The sequence below is a fragment of the Heterodontus francisci genome, chromosome 15, assembly GCF_036365525.1.
Source record: "Heterodontus francisci isolate sHetFra1 chromosome 15, sHetFra1.hap1, whole genome shotgun sequence".
Taxonomy (NCBI): Eukaryota; Metazoa; Chordata; class Chondrichthyes; order Heterodontiformes; family Heterodontidae; genus Heterodontus; species Heterodontus francisci.
Window position 1 is genome coordinate 16,000,361 of NC_090385.1, and position 13,056 is coordinate 16,013,416.

Below are 13,056 nucleotides of genomic sequence, written 5' to 3' on the forward strand. Positions count from 1 at the left end.
GCAGAGTAAAATGTCAAAATTTGCTGATGCTACCAAACTTGAAGGTGTGGCAAACAGTGAGGATGATACCAGTTGACTGCAACATCAGAACATAAAAAGTAGGAGTAGGCCATTCAGCCCCTCAAGCCTACCCCGCCATTCAGTAAGATCATGGCTGATCTGTTCCAGGGCTTAACTCCTTTTTTGGGCCTGCTCCGCATAACCCTCGACTCCCCGAGATTTCAAAAATCTATCTACCTCCTCCTTAAATACATTTAGTGATCTAGCCTCCACAACTCTCTGAAGTAGAGAATTCCAGAGCTTCACCACCCTCTGAGAGAAGAAATTCCTTTGCATCTCAGTTTTAAATGTATGACCCCTTATTCTGTAACTATGTCCCCTAGTTCGAGATTCCCCCACCAGTGGAGACATATTCTCCAACATCTACCCTGTCAAGCCCACTTATAATCTTATATGTTTCAATAAGATCACCTCTCATTCTTCTAAACTCCAATGAATAGAGTCCTAACCTGTTTAGCTATTCTCGATAAGACAACCCCTTCATCCTAGGAATCAACCTAGTGGACCTTTTCTGAACTGCCTCCAATGCTGGTATATCCTTCCCTAAATACAAGGACCAAAACTGTACGCAGTACTCCAGGTGTGGCCTCACCAACACCCTGTACAGTTGTGACAAGACTTCCCTGTTTTTAAACACTAACCTCCTAGCAATAAAGACCAAAATTCCATTAGCCTTCCTAATTACTTGCTGGACCTGCATGCTAATCTTTTGTGTTTCATGTACAAGAACGCCCAGATCCCTCTGTACTGCGGTATTTTGTAGTCTTTCTCCATCTAAATAAGCTGCTTTTTTATTTTTCCTACCAAAGTGGATCACCTCACACTTTCCCACATTGAACTCCATCTGCCAAGTTTTTGCCCACTCACTTAACCTATCTATATCCCATTGCAGATTCTCTGTGTCCTCATTACAACATGCCTTCCCACCTATTTTTGTATCATCAGCAAACTTGGATACACCACACTCTGTTCCTTCCTCTAAGTCATTAATATATTTATTTAATAGTTGAGGCCCTAGGACCGATCTTGTGGCACCCGTCTAGTTACGGCTTTCCAACCTGAAGAAGACCCATTGATCTCGACTCTCTGTCTTCTGTGTGTTAGCCAATGCCAATCCATGCCAACACATTACCTCCAATACCCTGAGTTCTTATTTTGTGCAATAGCCTTTCATGTGGCACCTTATCGAACGCCTTCTGAAAATCCAAATACACTACATCTGCCGGTTCCCCTTTATCCACTCTGCTTGTTATATCCTCAAAGAACTCTAACAAATTTGTCAAACATGATTTCCCTTTCATAAAACCATGTTGACTCTGTTTGGTTGCATTATGTTTTTCTAAATGTCCTGCTATTTCTTCCTTAATAATGGATTCTAGCATTTTCCCAATGATGGATATTAAGCTAACTGGTCTATAGTTTCCTGCTTTCTATCTCCCTCCTTTCTTGAATAGGGGTGTCACAATAGCGGTTTTCCAATCCGCTAGTACCCGACTGAAATCCAGTGAGCTTTGGTATATTATGACCAATGCCTCCACTATCTCTGCAACCACTTCTTTTAAAACCTTTGGATGCAGGCCATCAGATCCTGGCGACTTGTCTGCCTTTATTCCCATCAGTTTGTCAAGCACCTTTTCCCTCGTGATAGAGATTGTTACAAGTTCCTCCCTCCCATTTACACCTTGCTCATCTATTATTGTTGGGATGTTTATAATGTCCTCCACCGTGAAGACCGATGCCAAATATTGGTTTAAATTATCTGCCATTTCCCTGTTCCAAAGAACAGTACAGCACAGGAACAGGCCATTCGGCCCTCCAAGCCTGCGCCGATCTTGATGCCTGCCGAAACTAAAACCTTCTGCACTTCCGGGGTCCGTATCCCTCTATTCCCATCCTATTCAAGTATTTGTCAAGATGTCTCTTAAACGTTGCTATCGTACCTGCTTCCACCACCTCCCCCGGCAACAAGTTCCAGGCACTCACCACCCTCTGTGTAAAGAACTTGCCTCGCACATCCCCTCTAAACTTTGCCCCTCGCACTTTAAACCTATGCCCCCTAGTAACTGACTCTTCCACCCTGGGAAAAAGCTTCTGACTATCCACTCTGTCCATGCCGCTCATAACTTTGTAAACCTCTATCATGTCGCCCCTCCACCTCCGTCGTTCCAGTGAAAGTTCCCTGTTATTAATTCCCCAGTCTCATCCTCTAAGGGTCCCACACTTACTTTAGCTGCTCATTTCCTTTTTATATACCTGACATAGGCAAATGGGCAGAGAAGTGGCAGATGGAATTTAAAAGAGAAATGTGAGGTGATGCATTTTGGCAGAAGGGATAGAGCAAGGCAATGTATACTTAATAGCAGAGTTCTGCAGAGTAGCCAGGGGCAGAGGGACCTGAGGGTGCATGTGCATAGATTGTTGAAGGTGGCATGAAATATTGAGAGAGTAGCTTGCAAAACCTAAAGGATCTTTGGTTTCATAAATAGAGGTATTGAGTACAAAAGCAGTGAAGTTATGCTGACCCTTTATAAAGCTCCGGTTAGGCAACAGCTAGAGTATTGCGTCCAGTTCTGGTCTCCACACAGTTCGGACGGCACAGTGGCGCAGTGGTTAGCACCGCAGCCTCACAGCTCCAGCGACCCGGGTTCGATTCTGGGTACTGTCTGTGGAGTTTGCAAGTTCTCCCTGTGTCTGCGTGGGTTTCCTTCGGGTGCTCCGGTTTCCTCCCACATGCCAAAGACTTGCAGGTCGATGGGTAAATTGGCCATTATAAATTGCCCCTAGTATAGGTCGGTGGTAGGGAAAGAAAGAGACAGGTGGGGATGTGGTAGGAATATGGGATTAGTGTAGGATTAGTATAAATGGGTGGTTGATGGTCGTCACAGACTCGGTGGACCGAAGGGCCTGTTTCAGTGCTGTATCTCTAAACTAAACTAAACACTTTAGGAAGGATGTGAGGGTTCTTGAGAGGATGCAGAGGAGATTTACCAGAATGGTTCCAGGGATGAGTGATTTTAGCTACAAGCTTAGGTTGGTGAAGTTGGGGTTTTCCTTGGAGCAAAGGAGATTGAGCGGAGATTAGATAGAAGTGTACAAGATTATGACAGGTTTAAATAATGTAGACAAAGAAAAGCTGTTTCCATTGGCTGATGATGTGAGTACTAGGGGTCACTGATTTAAGGTTTTGGGCAAGCGATGCACGGGGTTTATGAGGAAAAACCTTTTTTTCTATGCAGCCAGTGGTAATGACCTGGAACTTGGTGCTTACACAGTGGGCGGCACAGTGGCGCAGTGGTTAGCACTGCAGCCTCACAGCTCCAGGGACCCGGGTTCGATTCCGGGTACTGCCTGTGTGGAGTTTGCAAGTTCTCCCTGTGTCTGCGTGGGTTTTCTCCGGGTGCTCCGGTTTCCTCCCACAAGCCAAAAGACTTGCAGGTTGATAGGTAAATTGGCCATTATAAATTGTCACTAGTATAGGTAGGTGGTAGGGAAATATAGGGACAGGTGGGGATGTTTGGTAGGAATATGGGATTAGTGTAGGATTAGTATAAATGGGTGGTTGATGTTCGGCACAGACTCGGTGGGCCGAAGGGCCTGTTTCAGTGCTGTATCTCTAATCTAATCTACATGGATGGTGGAAGTGGAGGCGATGAATGATTTCAAAAGAAAATTGGTTGGGCGCTTGAGGGAAATAATTTTGCAGGGCTATGGGCTCAACAGAGAGCCAGCTTGGATGTGATGGGATGAATGGCCTCCTTCTGTGCCGTAGTGGCTTTACTACTCTATGGTATAGTGCTGAGCCATGCAGAACAGGGTGGTGTAGATCAGTCACTCATCTGTGTTAAACTGACTGGTCTCACACAGGGAAAATAGCAATTAGTACTCTTGGTCTTGGTGCCACATGGCAATGCAAGGTAAAGGCCTGTTACCCGACCTGAACCTGATGGGACTCGACAACGTGTTGGGGTCAGGTTGGGTTGCACTTCTGGGTCCGGCATTCGGGCTCGGGTCAGACACGCTCTATCACAGGTAAGTGGCTCCACTGTTAATTTAATTTTGGACTAGAAAGGTGGTTTTATTATTTTAAGCTTGTGCAGATCAGCAAGAAAGTGAAAAATGGAAGGTCGGGTTGGGCTTGGGACAAATTGGAAGGGCTCGGGTCGGGTATTTTTTTTTTTTGCAGATCCGAGCAGGCCTTTAATGGAAGGGAGAGTTTGAGCTGGGCCATTTAGGATTGAGATCAGGACACACTTTTTCCACACTAAGTGTAGTAGAAATCTGGAACTTCCTTCCCCCCCAAAAGGCTGTGGATGCCAGGGCATCAGAAATTTTCAAGAGCAAAATTTTTGTTGGATCAGGATATCATGGAATATGGAGCAAAGGTGGAAAAATGGAGTTGAGGGAGCTAATAGAATTGCCGAACAAACTTGGGTTGATTTGCCTATTCTTATTCCTAGATGGAGTATTTCTTTATGCAGGTAAGGATTGCCTCGAAAGAATTATGTAAATTTCAACGACTTACTGTAGTAGTGCTAAGAAGGATACATGAAATTCACTGAGGAACTTTCTTCTTGTATTTTGTATGGAATGCAAAGAGCAGTCTGTCTTTAAATCTTTCATTAAAACCTTAAAGGATTTGAGATCATGAGTAACACATGTACTAATTCAGTTTTATCCCTTGCAGATGTGATGTACAATGGATCATTTACTGACAAACTGAAATTACTTTTTAAATTACATATTCCACCAGGTAAATCAAGTAATTACTGAAACTCCGCGTGAGTATTGTGAAATTAAACTCCAAAAATGAATTCTCTTCTCGATATACCAAAAAAAATTTCATTTCATGTGAAGTAATTATGGTTGACATCAGTTCATTTTATAATGAAGATCTGTCATTTTATATTTCACAGGGAGACAATTTATTTAAGCATCTAGCTGCACATAATTACCATTGCAATAAGCTGAAAGCTGGAGTTGTTCTGAAGTTCTTTCAAAAGTTTACCTGTGTGGCTGTCCAATAAGGACAGAATTGGCTTGGCTGTGTCACATCACCTGTCTAGGCCTAGACATGAAAGGTGGCCATTACCTTGACGACCTGAAGGCTGTGGGTGTCATCTTGATAGTTGCAATGCTCAGGGAGGAAAAATTTGAGTCGAGGGAAGAGATGATTAAAATTGTTTATTTCTAAAATTATTGAAGAGAAATGTTCATTTTTTGGCATAGCTGCAAGAACTAAGTGTTAGCTTGAATAAATTGTAGCACTCTTGTCTGAGTAGGAAAGTTATGGGTTCCAACCGCATGGGGGAATGCTGAGGTTTTCCTGCATTTCCAGAAGTGTTGTCTTTTGAAAGAGATGTTCACCCTTTTTAGGTGGATGTAAAAGAACCCATTACACTATTCAAAGAGCAGGTGAATTCTCCCAATGTCTCTGCCAACAGCTATCCTTTGGTCAGTGCCACCACAAACAAATTTTCTAGTTGCCTGTCTAATTTGCTGTTTGTGGGACTTTGCTGTGTGTAAATTGGCTGCCAAGTTTATCAATATAACAATGACTACATTTCAACAGTAATTAATTGGCTGTGAAGCAATTTGAAATGTTTTGAGGTGGTGTAAATGCAAGTTATCATCACAGTTATTTTTGGTTACAGATTTGACTTTGCCAATCATTTACTTACAGCATTTACTGAGGATGAAAGTACAATTCCTGCAGCTGCAAAACACCCAGAACTTTTTGATGAAGCAATGACTCATGGTGATCACCTCAATGGTTTGTATTGACTATTTTTGTCTAGATCAGTGGAGTTTAACTGGTCAGGTTGATTCCTGATTTCAACTCTATTATTGTAAGGAGATGCAAAATGTGCACAAGCTCTTCTGCAATGTCTCGTGGTAAATGTGAGGCATCTGTTTAGCAATCTTGCCACAATTTTAAATTGGTGGTAGATCACAATATAAAACTTTGGCACAAATTGGTAACACAGTGGGCAAGACATCCAAACTGAAATTCATCTTCAAATGAAAATAAGCTGCATTTGACTGACTTGCTTTGTTGATTTCGAGTAAAGGGGGGGGGGGGGGGGAATATGTGATAGAGCTCTGAGTTTGACCTCAGCATTACAGGATGGTTGTTTTGAAGTACTGAGTTTAAAATTAGGAGAACAGAGTTTAAAATCTCACTCAGACCTTTTTCACTTGAGCTTCCCTTGGCATTTCTGCTGTTGAAGCAAATGGAAGCGAAATCCATGGCATTCCTATGTTCGCTGCGCACGCAGAGGCCTTGAAGGATTGTCCACTATATGACATTAATTGTATCTCGAGCAATATTTATGAACTGTACCTTCTGGTTGGGAACGGGGACATGACCGTGATGTGAGGTTATGGAGGAAAGGGCTGAAAACGGAAGGAAAATTACAACTGCTTTTCCTTTCCACTCCCTGTCAAATACAGATCACATTAAGGTCAATATCAAAATTAGAAGCATATTCACCCCCCAAAAATCTGGAGCTTCCAATAATTTAGATTTTTTTGATCACATGACTTATCTGTTCTGTTTTTCTTTTCCACCTTTTGGTGACTTTGTGTTCTAAACCTACACGAGATACAGCCATTGGTCCAGGCAAAATCGGCAGTTCAAATAAAATATTGGCAGTCATTTTCAAGTAGCACCCAAAGTGGGTGCAACGTTTGCAGTGCAGCTGCTTTGCCCACATATTGAACATGAAGCCTGAGTCATCTGCAGGACCAGGCCTTAATAGCAGGCTACTGGCTGCCATATTGAACCAGCAATTGCAAATCACCCCCATTAACTTCCCAGTATCTAATACTTAAGATGTGTATTTGAGTGTGCTGTATCCATATATGTAGCAATAAATTTGTATAACTTATTAACATCATAATGTGTGAACTAAGCTTGTTCATAGTAGTGTTGAAATTGCTACTTCAATGATTATGAATATTTTTTAAAATATAATTGTCTTAGTGCAGTTTATGCTGTAAAGAATATACTTAATTTGGCCAAAGAGTTAAATAGTGAAAGGTATCAGGCTGCAGAGACACAAGTTACCTTGTTTCAAAATAATCGGTAGTTTTTTTTTCCTGTTTTTGGACTTCAGGAAGTAACAAAGGGAAAGTTGATATCCAGTCCTATTTGAAACAGTGGCAAGATGAGCTAACACGGAAAGAAGAAAGTATCCGAAACCTTCCACGGATAAATCAGGTGATAATGTGACCTGTTTCACTATTTCACTCACCACATTTTTGGCATATGTCTTTCTATGGCACAAAGTAAATTGTTTCTGATGGGATAAGAATCTATAAACACAAGGGGGCAAAACAAAAGTGATTTGTCAGGATCAGGTGCTTAACTTTTAAGTGCTTAAATTCAAAACCTTTGTCCTCGTTTATAATCGTTATATGATCTTGCCTGTCCTTTTCTCTGAAGTGTATTCTGACTCTGGTTTCCTTTGCATAATTCCCCATTTCTGCTCCATGTTTAGTCACAGCTTTTTTGACCCCACATTCTGACACATCCTGCTAAACCTTTTTTCCTTTGCTACCTGTTTCCTTCTGTTCAAAGCCTTCTCAAAACCTACTGATTTAGCTGCCCGAAACACTTCTGCCTTCCTGTTTGTTGTCCAGATCTGCCACTGCCCAGCTCTTTAAGATAAAACTGCTGTAAGCAATACATCTTGATGTGTCCATGTAGTTCTCCTGAGCACTAATGGTAGCATAGCTGTTAACCTGCTGCTCTAACACATGACTTGAATGATCTATAATTTGGTCAGTAACCTTATGTTCCTTCCTTCCCCCAAAGTCATGAGACTAATTATCTGTAAGCAGTAATTACAGTCTGTTGCCAAATGATTATTCACTGGTGAAAGAATTTTTCAATGTGGAATATTGTCACCATTAGAAGTTAAAGCAAGCTACAAAAAACGCAGCCAGTTTCTGTGCTTTTAGCAGGGAGTTGAGTCCTTGCAGTGATATGGCTGTATGTGTTTATCTTGTACTGAATTTAATCAAAATTAGTGGTCTGAAGAACATTTATCCTTTTCCAAATATGAAAAAGTGCAAGCTCTGCAAATGTGTATTAAAAACAAAGAAACTGCAAATACACGACAGGTCAGTTGGCCGGTTCTGAGGAATGGTCTTGCACCCAGGATTGGCCTCCTGCTGTGATGCTACCCGTAGAATTGAATAGTCTGCCAACACTCCATTTTTGGTTCACATCAGAAGTGACCCTCATGGCAAAATTTCTGTGGCATTGTAGCTTGTGAAAGACTCTGTGCCTTTAGCAAGGAAGGAGAGAAAATGTATTATCTGTAATCCATTGGCTGAAGACTAAAGATAACAGATAGAATACCTTCCATCCTCTCCTGAAGGTCATGACACATCATGAAACATATTTCCAGGAGTGTTAGCAGCTCTTCAGTAAGAGGGACTCTGGCTGTTCTTTGTGATACCTTAGGAAATGGGTTTTCTTTAGACTGTTGGACTATAGCAGAGAAGCAAAGCCGAACCTAGCTGTAAAACAATTCGAATCTGACAAACTCATATGTTTTCAACATAATCAGTTTATTGTCTTTGACCAAGTCCATAGACACGCAATATCTTTGAGCAGTAGACATACTGAGAAATAAAAACTATTATCCTGTTTTCCCAGGGCAGAGATGCAACTTTCATCAATCTTTCTGATCCTGACTCTCATGTTAGAAAGTTCAAAATCTTTAAAGGTCACTTATGATGCACACTGTCCTTGCTAATTCATTATGGCATGACGAGTGTTATTGTGAACAAGACCCCCAGAAATGAGAGAGTTCCTTCAAAACACCAGATGCCACCTTGTTTGCCATCCTGGCTGTTGGCCCACTTCCTATCTCCAGGTTGCTTTGGCTATCTCATTTCGCAATATGGCAACAAAATTAGTTAGCAGGCACCAATCTCGCATTCTGCACCTCAGCCGAAGCTAAACAGCATAGTCAGCTAAATTGTACCCTGACACATTAAACCCTAAAGCATCCTGGCAATGAACAACTTTACCCATTTCATTATTTCTAGCTACAGTACAAATCCATAAGCCATTTATAAGTAAAAAGAATTTCAGATTAAACCAAATCCTAGCCCTGCATAGGTATGTCTACACGACTTGGGTGTCTTGCACCACGCTGTCTTCACCAGACTCCAGCTATCACCAGTTAGGAGGAGGAACTCTGGCCATACATGTGAGCTCAGTTGGTGTATCCCCAGCAGATACTTGCCTAAGATCAGCTGATTCAGCACAGAGTGTGGCTTGATCTTAGGATCTTCCTGGTCTGTATAGCACAGTTCACACGGTGCAGTACTTTCAACTGAACCATTAGGGAAGCTCAAATGTCGCTGTTGAGTATATTGCCATGCAACAACAGTGAATGCACTTCATTGCATGTAAGCACTTTTAGACCTACTGAGGCTGAGAAGGGATGTCATGTATATGCTAATATATTGTTTGTGAAACCAAATCCACAATGTCATAAAGCAGATTTTAGTGAAAAGAGTAGTGTTATGTTCTTCCAACAGTATATTTTAGAAATGAAAATAAGCTACATAAGAGTTACTTATGTTGGATGCTGGAATCCTGAAATAGAAATGGAACATGCTAGAAACACTCAGTAGGTCCTGGTTTCAATCTGCCTTTCTTTTGCCACATTCCCAGACCAGGGGAGCCTTCGATTCTTTGCTGGATTTTCCATGCTTCCCTTCTCTGCTTTTCTGCCGTAACCTCCTCTGTTTCCATACTTAATCTAGTTATCACCTAATTTTTGCCTTGCACTATCATCCCTTTCGTCATTTAATCACTTGTGCCTTCCACTGTATTACAGACCTTTCCCTTTTATTATTTCTTACCTTTCCATTCCTCCCCCCACCCTAAAGGCCTGCTTAGGTCGGGAACAAGAACCCGACCCGGCCCGAATCCCTCTATGTTCGCCCCGAGTCCAACCCCGCTCGGCCGACCCGACCATCCCTTCACTGACCTTCCGACTGGGAAGCTCCACGAAGCTGCAGCGCATGCGTGATGAAGTCATAGTGACGTCACTCGCTCACTGCACAGACTCAGTTTCGTCCCAGCTCACCTAAGTTTTTTATTTTTAATACTTAACGGCAGAGCACTTACTTGTGTGTCTGGCCCACAAGTTGGACCCGGAAGAGGGGCCCAACCCGACGCATGTCCTCGGATCCCGTTGGATTCGGGTCGGGTAGCAGGCCTTTACCCCACCCTGCTCTCTATAACAGGCTCTACGCTGGCTTAAAAGCTGTTTTCTTTGTAACATCTTCCAATTCTAATAAATTGTCATCCGGCTGTACTCTTTTTTTTTTGTCTCCACAGATGTTGCCTGCTGAATGTTTCTAGCATTTTCTGTTTATATTTGAGTTCGATATTTGGTTGCTTAGACCTTTGCTAATAAATTGAGAGATTGAAATAATCCTCATCAATATGGAAATACAAAGACTTGTTTCCAAAAGAAGTTCTTCCATGTGCCTGATGACTTGTGTGTTTATTTTTTTTAATCCCTAGTCACAATTCGTTCAGTTCTCCAAGACACTGTATAATCTGTTCCATGGAGATCCTAATGAGGAGGCACTTTATCGAGCTATAACGACTGTCACTGGCCTCTTGCTTCGAATGGAAGAAGTGGGGAGAATGCTGAACAGTCCAGGTTCTCCCATCCCAAGTAAACAGGGTTTAATTCAAGATTGCCAAAGTGGTGACAGCTTTCAGGAGAACCAGATGTTAAACAAGGATGAAGATGCTCCCCAAGAAGCACCAACTGAGATTAACTGGACCTTTGCCTTTGAACAGATACTGGCATCACTGTTAAATGAACCAGTTTTGGTTACATTTTTTGAGAAACGTGTAGATATAAAGGCTAAAATAGAACAAGCTAAATCTGTTCAACTGAGGGCTAAAAGACAGCCAAATCCCTTTGACTGAGATTTCCCTGTGATTTTAGTTGTGGCACTATGCCATGTTCTGCTGTTGTGATGATGCAACAACCTAATACAAACATACAAGCCCTGAAATTTCTGTTGCCGATGACAGCAAACAAACGCATAATCTGTTTTGCGTGACATTTTACTACTATTTTAACACCGGCATTAACCTGTGTATTAATGTCTCTGCTAAAATGACGTAGAGGAAAGTTGCACAGCTGCAAGCAGCAATTTTTTCTGCTAATAAAATCAACAGTGATTTCTAAGCTACAATCTTATTTTGTCATATATAATGTCTGTTAAACATTCTGAACACAAGCTATGAACTACATAGCAACAGTTGCCTTCCTTTTTTTTAATTTTGTTTACATCCACTGGCTTCAGGTGATCTGAGAAGGCTTATATAACACACGAAGCTGAACAGTATAGGAAGGCACATTGCAAATGCTTATCATTTGAGACTGAGTTCAGATTTAAAATATCAAACTACTCCAGGATTTCTGTCGCAGAATTTATCAGATTGGTGCATATTCTCATGAACACAGTTGTGTACTGTGCTACCGTCACCAGTCTGTAGAGGGTGCCCTTGTAATTTTCCCCCTCTTGCTAGGAGATTATGGGACAAAATAACTATTGCTGTACTTTATGGAGTCTGAAATGTTCTCCCTAGACTGAAGGGAAATGTATTTGTCTTATTTCTACAAAAAGGTGTTTGTTTTTTAATGTTATAGAGAGAGAACTATTTATAGTTTGCAAAATTCTAAGGGAATGGGAAATCTTTACGATAAAATATGTCCTGTATTTTTGAAGTATGCTGCACACTTGTACACTTTCAAATGTTACTGTTAATCTATATTGGCTTCTTTCCTGCTTTGAAAATATTTTTTATGAAACTGCCCAAAAATTAGAACACAAGTATATAACAATACTGCTCTTGCTCTTGATTCTGATGTCAAGATGTGTTAGTAATTGTAATCATCTGAAAATATGAAGTTTGCAAACATTCAACAGTCCAAATGTCTTGAAGCTTAGTATTAGTTACAGAAATACACTTTGGTTTAATTGCTTATGTTCAATGAAGATAATGCAATGTTCTTATTAAAGTAAAAGTAACATGAAAAGTTTGTATATAGGCACATTAAGAAGGTAAAACACTATGTAGAGAGCAGCAACTCTTACTCAAGCACGCTGCTATGAAATGTTAATCTCAAATCCAAAAAGCAATTTGCTGAAAGCTTGGGTTTTTTGAGATTGAATTTAAAAAGAAAATATAGTTTTGAAGGAAAAATTTTTTTGTGCCAAACACTGAGGCACTTGCTAAATGTGTATAAGAATGTGTACTCCATCGACTGAGTCCTTCTGTTTTAAATTCCTTTTGTTCCTTATTGTATCAAAAACCTTGTCTAAAGAGCAGATTTAAAATAAATATTTTGGTTTCCAGTTCATTTGGTTTTTACAAGTTGTGTTTTCTAGTTCTCTTTATATTTGCTTTCTAATAAAAACACATTGTTGACAGGCTAAAGTGGAGAATTTTGATTTATTTCAAAAATGTACAATGCTAACACTGCAATTAATATGAATGTAACATGATCTTTTAAAAAGTCATCAAAAGATAATCTTGTCATGGTGCATATGGAGATCATACCAGCACTTGTATGGATGTCAATTCCTGGTCATTGTGTCTATTGAAGTGTGATGAAAAGGGGAAAATAGCTCCAGTGAAGAAAAAAAAATAATCTTCAGTGTATCCAGTAGCAGCCAGAAGGATGAGAAACAAGATTAAAAACTAGCTGAGAGAGATACCAAGCTAGGTAGGTGAGTTAACACGTGTGCTATGCGTGTGTATCTATCTCTTGCTCTCAATTAATTTTTATTTCTCTGTCTCAGTTCAATTTTATTTGCTCAGATCAGTATCCATAATTTTATCAAAAGAGAGACACCCATCCCTACATGATTGGCCAGACTGAATTTCTGTTGGGGTGTGTACAAGTGAAGTTGTAATTGATTGACTCTCACTGGTTTTCC

The 13,056-nt window shown here is 40.8% G+C and overlaps 1 protein-coding gene across 2 annotated transcripts in view; it reads left to right on the plus strand.

Annotated features, from left to right (window-relative positions):
- Window positions 1-12,543, plus strand: part of tbc1d8b (TBC1 domain family member 8B) — an 89,257-nt gene extending 76,714 nt beyond the window's left edge. For both annotated transcript variants that reach the window (XM_068047147.1, XM_068047148.1), the window contains 4 exons: window positions 4,745-4,810; window positions 5,741-5,830; window positions 7,176-7,279; window positions 10,616-12,543. In XM_068047147.1, the coding sequence (XP_067903248.1) occupies window positions 4,745-4,810; window positions 5,741-5,830; window positions 7,176-7,279; window positions 10,616-11,032 (677 nt within the window). In that variant the 3' untranslated portion in view covers window positions 11,033-12,543. The remainder of the gene's footprint in view (window positions 1-4,744; window positions 4,811-5,740; window positions 5,831-7,175; window positions 7,280-10,615) is intronic.
- Window positions 12,544-13,056: the final 513 nt, after the last annotated feature.